General features: G+C 37.2%; 1 protein-coding gene across 12 annotated transcripts in view; it reads right to left on the minus strand.

Annotated features, from left to right (window-relative positions):
• The window catches only part of adgrb1a (adhesion G protein-coupled receptor B1a), a 566,941-nt gene that overhangs the window by 269,869 nt on the left and 274,800 nt on the right, over window positions 1-22,272 (minus strand). For all 12 annotated transcript variants that reach the window (XM_063058411.1, XM_063058402.1, XM_063058383.1 and 9 more), the window contains 4 exons: window positions 18,142-18,243; window positions 15,748-15,854; window positions 7,033-7,227; window positions 5,979-6,047 (listed from right to left, as the gene is read on the minus strand). In XM_063058411.1, coding sequence (XP_062914481.1) covers window positions 5,979-6,047; window positions 7,033-7,227; window positions 15,748-15,854; window positions 18,142-18,243 — 473 coding nt within the window. The remainder of the gene's footprint in view (window positions 1-5,978; window positions 6,048-7,032; window positions 7,228-15,747; window positions 15,855-18,141; window positions 18,244-22,272) is intronic.

The raw sequence follows: 22,272 nt of genomic DNA on the forward strand, positions 1-22,272 counted from the left end.
TCTTCATGATTGTATCAATGTGTTGGACTCAGAATAGATTTTCCAACCTGTTGACACCCAGAAACCTGAAACTCCTCACCTTTTCCACCAATTGCCTCTCAATGACGAATGAAGAGTATTCTCCCAACTTCCACTTCCTGACGTGCACAATCGACTCCTCGGTCTTGCTAAAGTTGAGTGGGAAGTTGTTGTTATGACACCCATCCACCACCTGATCTGTCTCACTCCTGGGTGCGTCCTCACCATCAACTGTGATTTTACCAATAACAGAGTTTTCAAGTGCAAATTTATATATAGTGTTTGAGTGCAGAGAGAGTAGGGTAACTCAGCCTTGTGATACATCAGTGTTGATTGTCAGTGTAGAGATAGTATGACAGATCCCTTCTTCCTAAGAAGGAAGTTGCATCTTTTGAAGCTTGTTGATCAATACTAGGGATGACGGTGTTGAAATCTGAGCTGCCATCACAGCAGCCTGATGTATATTTTGTTGTTGGTTAGATACTCCAATGCAGGTAACAGAACCAGTGAGTTTGCATCCACTGTAAACCTGATGTGGTGGCGAAATAATTGCAGTGAGAGCGGACCCTTGATCAGGCAGGAGTTCAGAGTCATCATACCCAGCCTCTCGAAGTGCTTCATTAATGTAGATGTGATCTTGCCGTAAAGATGCATTTTTTTGTGAATCGAGATTCCAAAAGAAACCAGGCAGTGTTTGTTTGCATAGCACCTCAGAACTTATTAGCTCAGAGGCACTGCCGAGTGAAGGATGGTGACTTGCAAGGTTTGTTGATGAATCAAGATTCTGCAACAGTTATAAACTCAGGAAAAACAGACCCAAAGCTCTGGTAAGAAATCGCATGTAAAGAGTTTCAATGAATGTATAAATTAAACCAACACACACAAAATGCTGGAGGAACTCAGCAGGCCAGGCAGCATTTATGGTAAAAAGTACAGTCGATGTTTCAGGCCGAGAGCTTTGGCAGGACATTATTTGAAATTAAATATCATTTTTATCTAATGAAGAAATGAACGAAGGGCCCTAATTTGAGAATTACTGTGTCATTCTGCACTCGTGTGAAATGTCCACTGTGGTTCATAATATTACTCAGTCTTGTCAGCAGACACTTTTGATAAAGCTGGTTTGATTGTCCTCTATGCTAACTTGATTCGTTATCAAGGCAATACACGTTGAACAGTGACTAAAGAACATATATAGCAGAAAATCTTATTGCCATCCATTCTCACTCTGAGCCACCTCTTCCTCGATAGTTGCCATGGCAGCAGAAGACTTGGCTGGATACATTCAAATCTGTGGGAACTAGTAACAAATGTTTTCTGCTTTTTATATTCAATGGAGAGTGATGTGATGAGTGTTAGCACATTAACCATTTTATTGCCAAACTGGTGTTTTTTTTTTCTTTTGCCTATGCCAAAGCATTATCAGACATGTTTCACTCAAAATGTCAGACTCCTTCAAAAATAATTATCACTTTGACAAAACTCCAGCCAGAATTTATATTATTTTTCTTTAGACTCCATAATATCATCAGAATCTATTTATCTCTGAACATTCAGTTTAAAATGCTTCCTACCCCAAAAACTATTCCACAAGATATCTGGGAACATTGTGGTATCATCACTTTGGCATATTGTGGCCAGGACTTCCATGGAAATAAGGACAAATGGAATCAGGTGATAAGAGCTTTCAGCTCTAGCCCTTCTTATAACCACAGCCTAAACATGTTTGAAAAAATTGGCATCTTATCCACAAGCCTAATTTTCTTCCTATGCATCAGTGGATTTTTCTGCCTAGTGCACTGCAGCAACTTACTTACCAAAGTTACAAGCTTCCTCAGCAACTAGCCACTTAAAGGGCAAAGTGTGGTGGTGCAGGGAAACAGCACTACAGAGATGTTTTGCTCAAGTCACATGTCAATCTGATTTGGAATTACATTGGCATTCATCAACCTTGTTACGAAAACCTTAAATACACTATGTAAATTTTACACCAACTTAACAACACAGATAAGACATTGACTCACTACCCACTAAGATGATAAGAGCCATAGGATACGGTTCAACACACACAATGCTGGAGGAACTCAACAGGTCAGGCGATGAAAATGAATAAACAGTCGACATTTTAGGGTGAGACCCTTCATTAGGACTGGAAAGGAAGAGGGAAAACTGCAGAATAAAATGGGGGGGGAGGGGTAACTTCTTCTTTGGGATAAAATAATCCTGCATCTTCCAAATTACTCCCAGTAACACCTGCCATTGTTGCTTTACTGTCATCATTGCGAGGATCACACTTCCAATCATCTTTACCAGCTCCTCTCTGGTGCTTTTGTAGTTACCACAACTTAACTGTAATATCAATACATCTCACTTTAGCTTCTCCCTCTAAATTTACAGAATGAATTTTATCATATTATGATGGACCGCCTCTTCAGAGATCCTTTACATTAAGCTGCCTAAACAAATCTAATTAGTTGTACAACACCGAATCTAAAATTGCCCTTTCCCCAGTGGGCTTGACTATATAAACTGCTCTAAAAGGCCATCTTATAGGCATTCTATAAATTCCTTCTCTTAGGATCCAGTACCAACCTGAATTTCCCAGTTTGAAGTCCCTCATGACCATGGGATCATGTCTTTTCTAGCTTCATGATCTTTAAATAAAGCTTAGGTTTGCAAATGATTAAAAATATTATAGAAAATCATTCCAATGGAATTTGTGGCTACAATATTTACTGTACTTAACTAGTGCCAATTGCATTGCTGATCTATATTGACTTCAAAAGTGTAAATAGTGGAGCATCTGATATCCAACAAAATAGATCAACTTCTTCAGGTGAAATGATTTATTGGATACGATTTTGTGACACAAATGTTACTTTCCCCATACCAGGCTTGATCTGGTAAATAAACCTGAACTGATAAATGGTAACAATAATAATAGTAATAATAATACTACAAGATTGGGTGGTTAGCAAAAAAATTATCAAAAATACATAATAACAGATCAGCAAATTCCAGACGATAAATGCAGAAAATACCAAGAGAAACCAGAACCAATCCAGCACATTACAGGATCCTGCAGCAGTTTAACTCAGTCTGATTACTTGCACAGGCACAATCAAATGGCAAACATTATTCACCAAAATCTTGCTTTAAAGTACAAACTCATAAAAGAAACTATACATTATTATAAGTACAAGCCTGGTCTAGTTTTAGCGTCAGGTCCCATAAATTATATTACAAGCAATCCATTATCACAGGTGGGACAATCCAGAATAAACATCCAGATATAACAATACAGGATAAACAAGCAAGAGCAACTTACTTAATAGATATAGCCATTCCAACCACACATAACATACAGAAATCAATAAGTGAAAAACATCAGAAATATGCTGAATTAAAAGATGAAATTGAAAGACTATGGAACATGAACAGAGTATACATTGTCCCAATAGTAATATCTACAACTGGTACCATCCTAAATCACTACACAATAGCATTAAACAATTAGGCCTAAACAGCAACATTTATGTAAATCTCCTGAAAGCCACAATACTAAGCACCACTAAAATAGTCTGAAAGTTCTTGGTAATTGAGAAATGAATGTGCTTGGCTATGCCTGAACCTCATGTATTACCAGCTTGAGCTGAGAAAGAATAAATAATATAGCTTTATTTATATAGCACCCCCATTTCATACATTAAGATGCAGGCTCAGAGTGCTTTACATTGATTGTAAAGATAAATCAATATAGTCATAGAAATACGAGGCAAAATTAAGAATCATAAGTAAAGACAAACATTATATAGAATAAAATGTAATAAAATATACCAAATTATATAAATGTAATCAACATCAAGAGGCATTAATTGAATTGAATTGACTATTTCTTACAACCTTCACATAAATGAGGAGTAAAATTCTCTACGTTAGATTCACACTTCTTTTTTATTGCTAACAATAACAAAAAAATCATTTTTTTCCTTACTTAAATAGTTTTAAGGTGCTTGGAAGCAGGTACAGAATAGATGTCAGGGGTAATTTTTTTTACACAGAGAGTGGTAAGTGCGTGGAATGGGCTGCCAGCAGCGGTGGTGGAGGTGAAAATGATACTGCCTTTTAAGAGACTCCTGGATGGTTACATGGAGCTTAGTAAAATAGAGGGCTATGAATAAAGCCTAGGTAGTTCTAAGGTAGGGACATGTTCAGCACAGCTTTGTGGGCCAAAGGGTCTGTATTGTGCTGTAGATTTTCTATGTTTCTATGTTTTACGTCTCGGTCTGAATGTGCAATGTGCAAATTATAGTAATTTGTAATAAGTACTATGTACAGTGAGATATACAACAGAACAGTCAATATAGCTTAGAAATACAATTGTGTCAGCATGAATTAATCAGTCTGAAGGCCTGTCCCGGAGCCTGTTAGTCCTGGCTTTAACGTTGCGGTACCATTTACACTTACAGTAGTCCTATAAGTAGGCCAAATTAAAAAGTTGTTTTTTAGAATTACTTTGAAGCATTCCTCCGTATTAGCCTGGCATATCTCAGTCGGTAGACTAATCCAGATTTTTGGTGCATAGGAGCAGAAGGCCACATCACCAGACCTTATATGCTTGGCTCTCGGAACACTAAGCAAACCAGTATTCACAGATATAAGATTATGATAGAGATGTAAGTGGATAGACACTCCAAAATATATGGAGGAGCTGGACTATTCAGAGCCTTATATACAATTAAGAATCTTTTAAAATCTATCCTAAAGGACTCAGACAAAGAGTGCAATAATGCCAAAACCAGTGAAGTGTGCTCAGATTTTCTTTTTTTTTGTTGTTGGGATTCTTGTTGCTGTATTTTGAATAAGCTGCAGCACTTCTTAGGCAGTCCTGACAAGGGTGCATTACAGTAGTCTGATTGGCTAAAAGCAAAAGTGCATATCAATTTTTCTGCATCTTGCAATGTTCCTTAAATGAAAGAATGCAGTCTTAATAATATCGTTAATATGTGATTTGAAATTTAGCTCAGAGTCAATAATAACACCTAAATTATTTACTTCTAGCTTGATTTGTAAGGCCAGAAGGTCAAGTTTATTTCTAAGATTCACACTTTTTTTTGCTAACAATAACAAAAAAAATTCAGACTTTTCCTTATTTAATTTAAGGAAATTTATATTTATTCATTCTGTAATGCTAGCAAGATATTGGAGCAGAGGGTTTAGAGCCTCAGGGTCTAAACAAATACAGCTGTGTGTCTTCTGCATAGTTGTGGTAATTCACCTCGTGATTTGAAATATTCTGACCTAATAGGAGCATGTAGAGTAAAAACAACAACAGGCAAAGAATTGATCCTTGCAGCACACCAAACACAATGTCACGGATTTTGGACGCACCATCACCACAACTAACAAAGAATTTTATTTCCGTTATATAAAACAGAAATCAGGCTAAGGAAGTACAACAAAGTCCTGCCCATTGTCTAAAGTTGTTTATGAGAATGCTGTGATCTACAGTATCAAATGCTGCACTTAACTCGAAGAGAACAAGGACTGATATGTTACCTGCATCGGCATTAAGAACCAAGTCATTAACTAATTTAAGAAATACAGTTTCGGTACTCTGATATTGCATCTTTACATCCATCAAACAGCTTCATCAAAACATCAAATGAGGCAAAACATTGCTTTAGGAAAGCTCAAATGCGTACTCAAAAAGCAACTTAATTTTCTGGATGTGCAGGTATCTATATGTATATCCAATTTTACAGAAACTAAGAAAATCAATTTTTCATTTCAACTTCAACTCCATGGCTGTAAATTAAACAGTCCAATAACAGCATGGTTTGCTGTCAAAAGGAGTTGTAGAGGGTTGACCATATGCATTTAATTCAGTAAATAATCAATAATTGCTTCAACAGAACTTTTTTAATTATTTAAAATTTGACTTTCTCTTTAACTCTTACCAGCTGAGCTTCTTTCCATCTTGGCTTATTTTCTTCTGATAACAAATTGCTTACTATTTGAACAAAATTCTGCAAAACAAAAAAAAAATGTATATTGCAACATTAATGATAAAATGAGCACTCCTAAAGCAGAATAGATATTAGATTATATGTGTAGTCAGTTCAGTAATATGTACCTGAGGCGCTGCCTCGAGAAGGCAATTTCCATCATCAAAGTTTCCCACCATCCATGCCATTTTCTCAGGGCTATCATCGGGCAGAAGTTACAGAAGCACAAAGTCCCATCGAAAGGCTACCTACTTCAACCACTTACTTCTTGAACCAATCTACATAACCCTAATCACTACTTCAATATAATGACACTCTAATCACTTTGGTTGCTTTGCACTTCTTGGACTTTGTTTTTCTATCTGATTTTATTTGTGTTCTTTCTTGTAAAAGTTGTGTATAATTTTGGTTTAACTGTTTTTCTTGTGAATGCTGTAATTTTCATTAATTCTCCAACAATATCCCTCAAACGCAACACAGTAAGAAGTATATTGTTCTGAAGAAGGGTCTTAGCCTGAAACGTTCAATGTTTGTTCATTTCTATGGATTTTGTTTGACCTGCTGAATGTTGTCAACTCAATTCTCACAACAAAGATAGCATCAGAGAACTGGCTGTTGAACTAAATAGTAAAAATGATGGATTGATTTGTTCTCCTTCCAACTCTGCAACTTTTTCTGGAAGTGTGAAAGTGACATTTTTGGCATAAGAACAATTTGAAAAACACATAATCAAAACGTAAGAGAATTGAAAGAATAGCAAGATGAAAAGTTTGATGTGAATAGATGTCAAGCCTTATCTGCTATTTCATCCAATCATGACTAATCCATGTCTAATACCCATTTACCCTCCAGGACACCATAATACCTTTTCTGAGGTAGCAGATTTATCATTTTCAACATAAAGATACAGAGCTGGATTCAGTATTAGATTGCATAGAAATCAGAGCAAGTGAAAGAACTTTTATTTCATATCTTTTCAATCAATAATTTGTCACATTTTACCAACCTGGATATCTCCAGAGACAGGAGTGTAATAAGCCCTACGGAAGATTTCTGTCACGTTCTTCAAAATGTCAAGTAAGGCTAGGATGTCTCCACTGTAGCTTGTTCCTCCCTCTGAAGTGTCTGCCAGCTTTCTTATAATTGCTGATACCCCATCACCGATTAGCCCTCGCTGGGCCTTAGTTAGGTGTTCTCTTGTCTGCAGATTAAACAAACATGTTGTATAATGCACAAGACTGTGAAAATATGAGCAGATTCTGTGACATATAAACTGTTTTTATGCCTAACACCAATTTTTTTGTGCTAAATTCATTCATAAACTATGCTGGTAATATCCATGATAATATCAAGAAGGATTATTGAGCAATCTAATCACAAGAACAAAAAATACTTAAGTTGTACTTCAATGATATGGATATTTTTCATATTTGGATTTCTATTTTAAATTACTTAAATGGGCCAGTCGCTCACCAAATAACCCTTTTCAATTCTTTCAATTGCAAACATTTTTTCCTGTGTTATAAAAATAGAATATCAGTGGGCTGTGTATGAAATTAATTAATGACTTTGTGGACCGCCCTTGCTTAAGAAGCATTTATTAAACAAACATCTCACACTATCCAAATTGTCTCACAACAAGGCTCCAAGTCTCACTCTGTTTATTAGCAACAATACCCTTTATCAGCCATTTTATTTTTAAAGAAAATATTTATATAGAAAAATAGAATGTATATTTTAATTTAATTGTCACCAACTCCACTGCATAAGAAAGTGTTCCTCATTATTTTCCTACTGTCTGGAATTCTTGTGTAGAACCTTTTAGCTTGCTCCCTTTCCCCATTTTCTTCCCTTCCACTTTCACTGTGTGTTTAGTAAAATCTTCCCAAGACATCTTAGCATTCTACTGGATAACTGCCTCTTCTTTTGGAAGATGTGCTGTGAAGATTCCTTGCATAAGTGAACTATTTAACTGCAAGTTACTGTGATTTGTTGGGGTCAGGTTTGGAGAGGAACCTCATGAAAGTAACTCTACAAAAGTTGTGTGCAGCAAGAAGGTTCTTTGGCCAAGGTTGATTTCTGAGGCAATTTGTTTCAGATATTCAAACAGGCAGAAGTGTCTAGAGCATATTCTGGCTCTATTTCTGAACAGTGTCTTTGTTTTTTTTTAATAATTCACCTTCATCATCTTGGTAACCTTGACAGCAAATTGCTTTGCTTACAGTGCAAATTCTTTGCTTCACATATCAACTATGGTAATTCACCACACCAAATACATTTGTGTAGATCCTTACACTAGACCATCAATGTGCCAAATCCATACTGATGGAGCAACCCTCTTATAGTTTACAATCATATCCGTCCTTCCTGCAAAGTTGTGGTTGCAGGAATAAGTTGAATTACTGTGCTGCACTTCTATCAGGACTGGGAAAATCTGTGATCATGCCTCAGATCTTGAACAGAATGCATCAGGGAACAACTAAAAACACCATTTTCTTATTATTTTTGGTGCATCTGGCTGTAATTGATAAGGCATGCGTTACTGCCCATCCCTAATTTCACTTGAGAAGATGGCAGTGGCTGACGGAGGAGGGCCATCTTCTTAAACAGCTCCAAATTTCTAGAGGAATATCCACGTGATGGTGTTTGCTAGAGAGCTCCAGGATTTATGTACAGCAACAATAAAGAAACATTGTTATTGTTCCATGTTGGAATGGTGTACGACCTGAAGGGAAGACTGAGATAGTGATGTCTGATGCACATGTATTTTATGACAGTAAATAACTGCAGTACATTTGTTACTGGCTCTGATAGTTTCCATTTTGTACCAGCGGTGGACAAAATTAATGTTAAAGGGAGTTGATGGGTTACCAAAGCAAGTAGACTGCTCAATCCTAAGTGTTGTTAAGCTATTCGAGTGATGTTGGAGCTGTACATTTTCAGTCACGTGGAGTGTGTTCCACACATTCCTGGTTCATAGCTTGAAGAAGCTAGAAAGAATCTGAGATGTGATAAAGTGCACCAATCTCACAGAATACCCAGCTTCTGAGCAGTTGTTATAGTTATATATTTATGTGACTGGGCTTAGTTGCATTTCTGGTCAACAGGATGCTGATGGTGATTGATTCAGAAATGACAGAGACAACAGATGCCAACAGGAATTGGCTCAACTCTTTCTCATTTGAGCTGATAGTTTTGTGGCACAGATGTTGTCACTTATCAGCCTGTGCCTGAACACTGTCTGGGTCTTGTAGCATTCGGGGATGGGCTGCTGCATTTGCTGAGGATTTGTGAATTGAAGTGATCATTATCCAATCGTGAGTAAACATTCCCGCTTCTGACCTTATTATGCAAGGAAGGTCATTAATGAAGTAGTTGAAGCAGCTTGGACTTTGGACTCTGCCCTGAGGAACTCCTGGGGCTGGGATGATCAGCTTTTAACAACCATTTTCAACACTGTGCTCATCAGAATTCACACGCCCTGGAGTGGAACATGATTACTCTGAAGCTTGCATGTATATTTTCATTTTTCAGTCTTTTATAGTGTTGGCCATGCTTATTCCCAGATTACCTTTTGTTTTGGTCAATACTTATGGGAATTGTGCGGCAGCAACCAATAAGATTTCCATAGCACTTCACTTCACACAGGTGCTCATGGTTATCTGGAATGAGCTGCCAGACCAGGAGGCAAGAGACAGATATAATTACAACATTGAAAAGGCATTTGAACAGCTATTTAAATGGGAAAAGTAATACAGAGAATATTGTGGATGATTTAGTGTGTGTTGTTTTAGATAGGAGCTATAAGGTGTACATGTAAAACAAGCCACATTGAATCATCCACAGTATTCTCTGCATTACTTTCTGGTTCTTCATTGGTTGCTTTCCTCCCTTGCTAATGCCTGTTATTTCCAGCTCCGTTATCCTCACTCTGTCCTATTCCTTAGCACATGGTCAAACACAAGATTTGAAACATTCACTAAATCCCCTCAATGCTGCTTCACAGCACATTCATCTATTGTTTGGCCTACTGATGCTTCTCCCACCCTGACCTGGCTCCTGACCTGGCTCCTGACCTTCCTTTTTCTTCAGTACCACAGAACTATTAATTGTCGTTTCTAGCAGCCGGATCTCTATCTGGAAACATCATAGCTTGGGATGGCAACTGATCATCTCCAAGACAATGAAAAATTGAAGAGTTGTGAAAACAGCCCCATCTCCCCACCATTGATTCTATTTATACCTCCTACTGCTTCGGGGACTCGGCAAAAATAATCAAGGACCCTTCCCAGCCGAGTCATTCTCTCTTCTCCCTCTTTCATCGAGCAGAAGATACAATAGCTTGAGAATAGTATCACCAGACTCAAGAATTACCTCTTTCTTGGTATTCTGAGACTATTGAACAAACCTGGTTTATGATGAGGATGAAATCTTGATTTCTCAGTCTACCTTGTCAAACCTTGCACCTTATTTGTCTGCCTGCGCTGCACTGGAACACTATAATCTGCATTCTATTATTTAGTTTTTTTTGTCTTTTGTACTGTCTCGATGCACTTATGTATGTAATGGATGGCATACAAAGAGAAACTTTCAACTGTGTCTCAGTACAATAATATAGTGATTGCCAATCACCTGCTGTCCAAGCATTAAGTGAGATGTTACTGAATTTTCAGATGATCTGACACTGCCGTCTTAGGGTAACAAAACAGTTCAAGGGTATTAAAGGTGGGATGTGAAAAAGGGAACGAGATGAAAGAAAGGTAAAGGAGCAGATAGAGAGGCTGAGGGAACCAGGGCAGAAATAACATGTAGTTAGGAAAACAGGGGAAACTTAGGGGACAGGGGTCAAGTGAGAGCAATAAGAGAAATTGAAGAAAAAGTGGGAAAGGATGGAGGAATTACATAAAAAGTAGTGATATTAACCCCAGAATTAAGTGAAAGATGGGAATTACAGATGAGGGCAAAGATGGTCAAAAAGTAACGGTCGTGACATAAAAGGAAAAACAACAAGAAAGAAAGAGATGGGAACCATAGGCAGTGAAGGACCAGTAAAAATCAAGGGGAGAAAAGAAAACTTAGACAGAGACTTGTTAAGGCCAGCAGCTCTCACATCACAGGCATCCTGTGGCTTTTCTCCCACATAACACAAAATTAAATTAAGGTCGGTAATGTTGGCAGCATGAGCTTTTGTAAAAGATACAGATTACTTACTAAAGTTATACCCTGGACAACAGCACTTATTTATGTGAGTGTTTAGGTAATATTTTAATCTCTCTCTGGCTGCAGTCTAGCAACTGAAATTAAAACATGATTTTTCAAAAGAATGAATGCAAAGCAAAATTAAGTTCTGAAATAAATTTTAAGGTTTGCAATTAAATTAGTTAGCCACTTATTTACTGTATAAAAGCATTTAACGTCTGATTTTAGTATTATGTTACTTTCTTCAAAGAAACCCCTTAAGGCATTACAAATTGTGTTAATGCCTTAGGCATTTTAACGACACTATGTTTAATTTAAATCAAAATATAAGCATATTAAAAATACGAGTTATTCAAAGAGCTATGACAATAATTGATTAATTGATATACAGAAATTAACAAGAAATATAAGGTCATAATGAACTCAGGAAGATTACAATTTCATAAAGTATTTCCAAATGGATGAATCTTAACTGACGTATTTTGGGCTCCCAGGAAATAATTTATGAATTCTACCACAGGCAGAAGCCAGAAAGATTTTCTTTGCTTTATTTCAATTAAATGAACACCATGATCCATTTCTGGGACGATAAGTATGGAAGGCAATATAAGCAATTTTCTATTTGCTACTTCAACCAATAAATTACAGCAATATTATCTAATTTCTTTCAAGCTTTTGACCTGATTTAACAAATGCATCAGTTACAACTGTATCTTCACACTACCTAGTTTAGAAAATTAGTCAAATAGGTTGTGAATGAATATATTACTGTACAAGAGAATCACAGAAAGGTAGCAGCAGAGGAGAGTGCACTTGGCCCATCGTTCATGCTGATTCTATTCAAAAGCAACTTATCTTACCCCACTCCTCCGCCTTCTCCCCATGGCTTTAGAAACTGACATGTACGCGTGCGCGCGCGCACACACACACACACACACACACACACACACGCACACACACACACACGCACACACACACACACACACACACACACACACACACACACACACGCCTCTGTCTCTCATTTTTTGCATGCAAGGCATGGTCGGCCCAAACCAACCCCAAATGAATGGTTCAGGAACATGTATACCCAACCTGACACACATGGTCTGGTCTGGTCTGATCTGATCAGCCTTGCTCGAGTGATTGATTTTAATCACTATCTGCTCTGTATCGGTTCTTCATGATTTTAAATAACTTGATCAGATTTCCTTAGAATCTCCCCTATTCCAAGAACACCATCAGCTTCTCCAGTCTATCAGAGTAACTAGTCTAGTTTCCCTGGAGTTATTTTTGCAAACCCTTCTTCACCCTCACTCATACCCTTACATCTTTCAAAAGCATTAACACCCTGAACTGGACATAAATTTCATTTGTGACCAAACAGGTTCATCATGATTACCTTGCTCTTGTACTTTAAGATAAGATAAAACTTTATTTATACCAAAGGAAATTATTGTTGCAAAGTTGCTCAGTCGGAAATATATACTTTAAAATACAAAATGTAAGCGTTGAGGGATGAAAGAGAATATAATATGTGCACTGAAAAGTAATAGTTCAAAATACAGCTGTGCAATGAAACCATATATTTATATACTTAAAGAGGAGGAGTTGTAGAGTCTTTTAGCCACAGGGCAGAAGGATCTCATGTGGTGTTCTGTGTTGCACCTCGGTGGAATCAGCCTGTTACTGAAGGTGCTCCTCTGTTTGTCCTGTGCGTCATGGAGGGTGTGAGAGGGATTGTCCGTAATGCTCCATAGCTTCTGCAGCATTCTCCTCTCAGACACAAGCACCAGGGAATCCAGTTCCACCCCACAGAACAGAACCAGCCTTCCTGACGAGATTATCCATCTTCTTGGTGTCAGCTGCTCTCACCCTCCAGCCCCAGCAGACTACAGTGTAGAATAGAATGCTGGCCACCACTGAGTCATAGAACATCTGCAGCATAGCACTGCAGACACTGAATGACTTCTTTATGCCTCTGTTTATAAGAACATCATAAACTCCTCTGCAGTACAATAAACAATGGTTCATAACCATACAGCTCTGTCACATTTATTTTTTTGGCAATTCTTCTACTGCACTTTTACTTCAAGGACTCTGAAATTATAGACAACCCTATTTTTAGTGTGATATGTAACATTCTTGGGCATCAACATACACCCATAAGTCATCAAAAATTTCCATCAAATTTTCATTAAGATTATTTTGTATTTAAGATATTCATACTGACTTTCAAACTGTTTTCTTTTGTTCCCGCTTCTAAAAGATTCTCCACTATCGTAAACTATTTGGCCTGTTGTGTCAAGTTTATTCACTGAACAGCAGTGTAGCATCTACAGTATCTGCATTTCTCCAGTCCTCGGCCTTCCGCTGTGTGCAAGATTATAGCTAACACCACCACTTAGCAACTTCATATCCATTCGTGTAATTAATTCTGCTGAATGCTGTGTCATATTTCTAATCTCATCCCTGATGTCCAAATATGAAACTATAACTTTCAACATGAAATCAGAAAATACACCTCTACTCATGAGTTTTCTTCAATTACTCAGAACGTTGTGGAACTTATTGAGGATATTAAACTCTTCAGGTCTGTGTTACTTAATGCCAAAGTTGTCCAATTAGTCCCATTTCTCTTTCCTCACCACTTAGCCCTGAAATTTTCTCATTACTAGTACTGACCAGACTTTAAGCAAGATGCTCCAGATCAGCTTAAATTGCTATTGAACTTAAATGTGCACCTCCAATAAATTACCTTTCACTGCTGTAAAGAGATTATATTTTCTTAATTGAAATCTTCCATGTTTTCCAGCATGTCTGTCAAATCTCCTTTTCTCTTTTACACAAAGGAAAACAGCTTTAATTTCACTTGTCTTTTGGTGGAGCTGGAGTCCTCTATCCCTAGTATCCTTTCAGAACATCCTTCTGCACACTCGCCAAAGCTTTGACATCCTTTCTACAGTGTGAATCCCAGAAGTGCCACAGACTCCTCTGGAATCTAATCTGTATTTTATAAAGAATGCTTCTACACATCATCCCTAAATTTATAAAAGCAAGGATATCTTTAAAAATAACACTCTGCCATTTTTAAAGGGTCTTTGCTCTTTGATTTTGTGCCATTCAATTGACACTGCTTTCCTATATTCTTGTTATCCAATGAATCATCACACTGCAGATTTCATTAACATGAGTCTATTCCTCTGGCTAACACATCACCACCCTCTTCAAAGTTTATTGCATTTTATGTCATTTCTACGTCATCTACAAACTTCGAAATTATGCCTTCCATACTCATCTAAGTCATAAATAGTTAATCAAGAAAGTACATTTAGTTGACATTACATTTTTGTCCACTCTGATAAATTGTTCTTCTACACTATTTTCTGCTATTTAATCAATAATGTATCAGTTTTCTCATCCCATCCAATTATTTTTGTGCACAGCTTTATCAAAAACCCTTTCATAGTCTAGATACACATCCTCCTTCCAATATTCTCATTTACCTGCAACTTCACTCATCAAGCAAACTAATCACATAAGATTAACATAAGGTAAAAGCAAAGTACTGCAGACACTCTAAATCAACAATAAAAGCAGAGAATGATGGAAATGTTCAATACGTCAGTCAGGAAAGGCGAAGATAGAAATTCAAATCTAACACCTCAGTTCATTGACAGGATTTAATAATAGGTTCAAAATAATGACAGGGCAAGGGAAAGCAGCTAAGGCAAGCAAAGAATAAAGTGAAATCTCTCAGTTAGATTTGGTATTTTAAGTCACTAAATGACAAGCATTAATAAACAAGACAAAAGCACAATTGTCAAAAACAACCAACATTTTTGATGACAGCAGCACCAGAACCAGCAGATGTTGTGCAAAAAAAGGTTATGATCCGAAATGGTTAAACACACTTAATGATTAAACAAAATTGAGGCCACCAGGTGTTAAGAGTCAAACTGAGACAGCAATAAAATAAATTTGAGTGCTTATCCTTCAGGTTTATTAATATTCTCTGATTAAAATTACCCATTTAAAAATTGGCATTTTGTTAATATAAGAAGTTTTAATTTGATAATACATTAGTACATGATCTTCTTTTTAAATTCTAGCACACTGTGAAATAAATTCTTCATGGCTTCACAGTTTTTCTTTATTCTTCATTGTCAGTTGTGATTGATGTTGACTTTCTTGGCATTGATTGCCCGTCCTTAGTTGCCTTGGTGATAGGCCTTTCTCTGGCCTAGTTTAAAGTCAGTGCTGTTTACCTAGCATTGCAAAATCTCAAACTCTGAGCTACCTTGACTCTATTATTTTATTGAAGCTCTTATGAATGAGGATATTTAGTAAAACAACATGACAGAAAGAAAAATGGGAAAATAAAAATCTCATTTAAACACAGGGCTTCAGAGCAGGTAGAAAAGAAGAAACCTGCCACAGAGATATAGAAAAGAAATTCCTTTACCGGTTAGACAATAGATTAAAATATACCTCACCTCAGAGTATAAGACAATACACATACCTCAGTTTGCAACATCTGGTAGTCATTAGATACACATTTGGTAAAGCTTGGAGGTTCCCAAAAGGCGATTCCCTCATCATCTAGGAGACAATTTCTCAGGATTATTCCTGAGAACATCAAAATATTTAGTTGTGGTAATTTTCAATAACAGCATTTGGAAAAAAATACGAGTAGCATTGATAATGAACAATTCTATTAACAAATATTTAAAGTCCTTCCTATTTACATGCAAGATTTAGTCCATTCATTAATAGGCTGATCCAGCCGAGAAGAAGATGAAACTTGGCAAGAATGTGTCAAAGGTCTGTACAATACACTCCAGGTTGTTAATTTAATCCTACATTGTCAAAGTAATAGACTCTTAATTACTAATCTGAGATCCATTCTTTCTCCTAAGTAATGATTCAAGGGAAATTCAGCTCATTAATTTGAAGTGAATAGCAGGTTTCTTCAGCTGGGAAACAACATAAGCAACTAGGAAAAAATCATGATATAGCTTAGTCCTTGCATTGAGATCTAAAGATTCACGGGTTTATACATTATGGTCTTCTTTTCCTTTCCATTTTGTACTCAAAACTAAATGACCTTGATCTTTATGTTGCCCTTTGCTCCAATGTTTCTAAACAATCTTTTTCTGAATAAATTATTTTGTGCCCTTTTGATTTACACGTGATTCGGATGGGATAATTTTGATTGTCTCATGATATATTTAGTAAATGGCATTCTGTTTTATTACACTGTCAAATTTATGAAAAGGCTACAGATTTTTGACCTGAAATGTCAATAATTCTCTCCAACAATTTTAAATCCTTTCTCATTTCCAGATGCAACACACCCATGAGATACGTCACCACTGGTGGATCTCTATGAGGGTGATTAACATTTTAATCCCCTCTTAATGTGCAAGCACATCAAACATATTGAAATTTAGCATTGATATGTGGTATTCAAAAACACAGATGTTTATTAAACAGAAGAAAATCTGCAGATGCTGGAAGTCTAAGCAACACAAAATGCTGGAGGAACTCAGCAGGCCAGACAACATCTATGGAAAAGATACAGTCGACATTTCGGGCCGCGACCCTTTAGCAGGATTGATTAATAAACTGACTGATAAGTATATAAAGGCCAAGCATTCAGAGGACACACCACAATTAATAGTACACTGATAATGTCTCCTAGTATAGTGATGAAATGTTTGCAAGAAAATTCCCAAGACTGGAGAACACCTCAGCCCAACCATCGACCACCTGAGCTACACATTTTCTGAATTATTTGAAACATACTTTTAATGTTCAGTAGGAGGTTAAATCTCTCAATTGCCATTAGGAGGGAATGAAGCTCAGAGGTGAGTGCTTAGCCCCCTGCTCTACTTGCTTTACACTTATGACTACGTGACTAAGTACAGCTCCAACACCATATACAAGTTTACTGATGACACTACTGTTGTGGGCAGTATCAAAGGTGGTGATGAGTCAACATACAGGAGGGAGATTGAAAACTCGGCTGAGTGGTGTTATAACAATAACTTATCACTCAATGTCAACAAGACCAAGAAACTGATTGTAGACTTCAGGAGAGGGAAACCAGAGGTCCATGAGCCAATACTCATTGGAAGATCAGAGGTGGAGAGGGTCAGTAACTTTACATTCCTTCCTGGATGTCACCATCTCAGAGGACAGGTCCTGGACCCATCAACATTGCAAAGAAAGCACACCAGTGCCTCCACTTTCTCAGGAGTCTACGGAGATTCGGTATGTCATCAAAAAACCTTAACAAACTTTTATAGATGTATGATGGAAAGTGTACTGACTGGCTGCACTATGGCCTGGTATGGGAACACCAATGCCTTTGAGCAAAGTATCCTATAAAAGACAGTGGATTTGGCCCAGTACATCACGGGTAAAGCCCCCCAAGCATTGTTTACATCAACATGAAACATTGCCATAGAAAAGCAGCATCCACCGTCAAAGATCCTCACCACCCAGGCCTTGCTCTTTTCTTGCTGCTGCCATTAGGTAGATGGTACAAGAGCCTCAGGATTCACACCACCAGGTTCAAGAACAGTTACTACCCCTCAATCATCAGGATCTTTAACAAAAAGGAATAACCATTGTATTTCTGATGTTCCCACAACCAATGGTCTCACTTTAAGGACTCTTTATCTTGTTATTTCATGCTCTCATTATTTATTGCTATTTATTTGTATTTGCATTTTTACAGTTTGTTGTTCATTGATCCTGTTTACAGTTACTGTCCTATAATTTGCTAAGTATCCCCACACGGGAAAAAGAATCTCAGAATTGTATGTGGTGACATGTATGTACTCTGATAATAAACTTTACTTTGAACTTTGAAGTTTCTTCCCGGCTAACTCCTGCCGGCAGTAATTACCTGCAGCACTTGGAGGGCAGTTAACCACTGCAGATTCGCCTGCTGCTGTCTTTGTCCACACCATTGAGTTGTAATTTTCTTCCTGACAGTATTCATGAGGTTCTGAAGCAAAATGATTATGTCATGGTTAATGTGAATTCATTTTGATAAGCTCCAATATTAATATGTACCATACAGCAAAAGGAAAACAGAAAGATTCGATTGTTATTTAAGAAGAATCTTTCGATCTCAAAACCTAATGAATCAGAATATTGTTGAATATCATATCAACTGAATGTTCTAGATACTGTAAATCTGAAATAAAAAGAGAAAATGCTGAAAATACTCCATAGGTCAGGTGACAAAGAAGAAGCGGTAATCAGTTAATACTTGGAAATGTTAGAAATGAGCTAGCTGTGAGATGCAGAGCAAGGGGGAAAGGGGAGGATAAACAAAAAGTACAATGTGATTGCAGGAAAATGAATAATGAAATATGGTCTTGGCAAATTTCATGGAGAATAGACCAACAATAGTAAGGTGGAACATACATAAGAACAATAGGATCATCGTATAAAATAGCAAAGCTATATTTCATAATGAGTTTTCATTAGAACCCTTCAAAAGGTGATGCTTCAAAAAGGCGGCATCCATCATTAAAGGCCTCCATCACCCACAACATGCCCTCTTCTCATTGCTACCATCAGGGAGGAAGTACAGGAGCCTGAAGACCACATTTAATATTTCATGAACAGCTTCTTCCCTTCCACCATCAAACCTCTGAACGGACAATGAACCCATGAACACTATCTCCATATTTTCCCTCTCTTTTTGCAGTACTTATTTAATTTTCTTTTTTACATGCACTTCTTATTGTAATTTATGTTTTTTATTATGTATTACAATGTACTGCTGCACCAAACAACAAATTTCACAACATATGCCAGTGATGCTAAACCTGATTCTGAGAATGTTGAGTCTATAAGGCTGTAATATACATACATATGATAAGGTGTTATTCCTCACAATCTGGTGGGATAGGTTTGCAAGTGAGATATAGAATGATCCAAGCAAGATTAAATGAAACAGCATGATCGTGGAAACTTGAGGCCATTTCTGTGCAATAATATTCCACAAAGTGATAGCTAAATCTGCTTTTCGTCTCCCTGACGTGCATTTTTCAGTGAAATGTTCATTGTGGGTGTGGTCACAAGACTGTGTCATGTGACCAGCTATCCCAGAGTATTTTACTGTATCATGTTTGCAGGATCAGGTGACAGTGAATAACAATATTAACCCAGAAAGTGAAATTTATAGAATCAGAGGTCGTTTATGAAAAACTACCTGTCCTGTTTAGAACCATACCTAAGAAAATAGCTTGAATTTAATTTGAGACTATGACAGATAGGCTCTTATTTGTACTCATTAAGACCTTTGGGATTAACACAACACAATTGAAGAACAGCAAACAATCACGCCAGTCAACCTTTGTGCCTTGTTGAACTTCCCAGCAGAATGTCAGTACCAAAGAAGTCATCAGGAACTTCTGTAACACATTGGCTTGGAAAAGTAGATGTCAACACATCAAAATTCACAGCAAATACAGGTTGGCAATAGAACAACAAATTTTAGAAATGACTTTGAGTAAGAATAATGCATGTGCAGATTATCTGCATGCTAATTCTGCAACATGATCAGTATGTTAATTTAGGACAGAAACTCTTCTCAGATCTGTATTCACAAGAGAATGTATCAGAATATTGAATATTCTCTGGGTATTGAGGAATGAAAGGAGATGTAGACATGGCAGTCATGGTGTTTACAAAAAACATGGTCCTTGATCGTCTGACCTTAATGCAATCAAAAATATTGCACCCAACACTGCCCATTTTGCTTTAGTGAAGCTGAGCGTGCATTTCTGTGCAACCTAATGTCAGCCAGAATATTTCCCTCGAACTGGTGCAGGCAACCCCAGTGCAATAAGATCAATACCAGAAGAGATCACTGCACAAGGGTAAAGTATGTTTTAAGATGAGAGTGAGAAACCCTTTAGAGCAAACATTATAAGGAAAACAACACTTAACCCTCTGCCCAGCACACTGTAGCAGTAAATAATTAAAATTACTCTGTACAGAATATAGAGTCATAGAACACTACAGCACAGAAACAGGCCCATCTAGTCTGTGCTGAACTATTAATCTGCCTAGTCCAGACCTGGACCACTGCCCTCCATACTCCTCTCATCCATGTACCTATCCAAATTTTTCTTAAATGTTGAAATTGGCCTCACATCCACCACTTACGCCGGCAATTTGTTCAACACACTCATCACCCTCTGAGTGAATAAGCTGTCCCTCAAGTTCCCTTTAAATATTTCATCTTGCATTCTTAACCTATGACCTCTAGTTGTAGTCTCACCCAACCTCAGTGCAAAAAGCCTGCTTGAATTTACCGTATCCAAACCCCTCATAGTTTTGACCGTCTCTATCAAATCTCCCCTCAATCTTCGACGTTCTAGGGAATAAAGACCTAACCTGTTCAACCTTTCCCTCTACTCAGGTCCACAAATCTCAGCGACATCCTTGTAAATTTTCTCTGTCCTCTTTCAATCTTATTTTTATCATTCCTGTAGGTAGGTGACCAAAACCACACGCAATAATCCAAATTAGGCCTCACCAATGTCTTATGCAATTACAACATAACATCCCAAATACTGTACTCAGTACATTGATTTATGAAGGCCAATGTGCCCAAAACTTTCTTTACTATTCTATCTACCTGCATTCCACTTTCAAGGAATTATGGATCTGTATTCCCAAATCCCTCCGTCCTACCACATTCATTGCTACTGCTCACCATGTAAGACCTACTCTCAAAATGCAACACCTCACACTTGTTTGCATTAAATTCAATGTCATTGTTCAGCTTCTTTTTCCAGCTGGTCCAGGTCCCACCGCAAGCTTTGAAGGTTTTCCTCGCTGTCCACTACACCCCCAATCTCGGTGTCATCCACAAATTTGCTGATCCAGTTTACCACACTATCATCCACATTGATACAATATGTTGCACTTTTAACTTTTGCCTCCCGAAAAGGATACGAAGAAAATTTGTCAGTTGTTTCCAAAGATCTGTGATTACCACAGTAGGAAGACAAACCTCAGGCTTTAGCTTGTAATCGCTGTGCAGCAGCTTAAGTTGAACATAAATGCCTTTAAGTTTATGAATCCAGATGCGATATAATGAAAGTCTGGAATTAGCACGGTTGGAAAGGATGCCGAAATCTGATATAAGTTGTATACAATTTTTTTCTTTATAACATCAGCCCATCACCAGCCCTTCTCAGAGCCAATTAAATATCTTGCTCTGAATGTACTATAATTTTCATTAATTTTGTACAATATTTATTTTCCCCTGAAGGCATGAGCAATTTCACAGGCAAGCACTCGTATGGATGAAGGGTTTAATGAATAGACTAAAAGATAGCAAACTTTTGGCCATGTTATGCCTGTCAGAATTCATTCATAATTAATATTTGGTTTGGTTATACCTGGATTAAGTTATTATCTGGTTGAGGATTAGCCAGAACCTTGTAGTTACATTAGATTGAGATGATGACTTTTTACAATCAAAAGGAATTGTATGAAAGCTGTGCACGTGTATTTTTGTTCTAGTATTTTGCACAATAAAATTCCACTTATCCGCCTGGCTTGGCATTGTTAAATATCTTGCTTGAATGTTCTATAATTTGCACTAAACTTGTCAAGATGTTTTTTTTTGTTTTTTTAAATATGTACAGGTAATATTAGGAACTGTAAAATAGACTACCTTTACTTCTGGAGAGTGTCTATTTTCTGATAGCCTGTTTATTTATACATTGTAGTATGTCCAGTTTGAATAACTCATTTTGCTGAAGAGTAAACTTTATTTCTAAAGTACCTTCAGCTAATTCCATGCATAGGCATTGTTAAGAAATAACAACACTGGCAGAGAAATTGTATCAAAAGCAGCAAATCAATTCAGTGAATTCTGTGTATTCACTGAAATTCATCAAATAATTAATGAAAAGTTATTAAGTAAGATCCAGGTGCAACTCAAACTAGACATACTTAATCAGACTCAAAAAAATGGCAGATTCAATCCACAAAGCACCAAGTA

The sequence above is a fragment of the Mobula hypostoma genome, chromosome 1 (genome assembly GCF_963921235.1).
Source record: "Mobula hypostoma chromosome 1, sMobHyp1.1, whole genome shotgun sequence".
Taxonomy (NCBI): Eukaryota; Metazoa; Chordata; class Chondrichthyes; order Myliobatiformes; family Myliobatidae; genus Mobula; species Mobula hypostoma.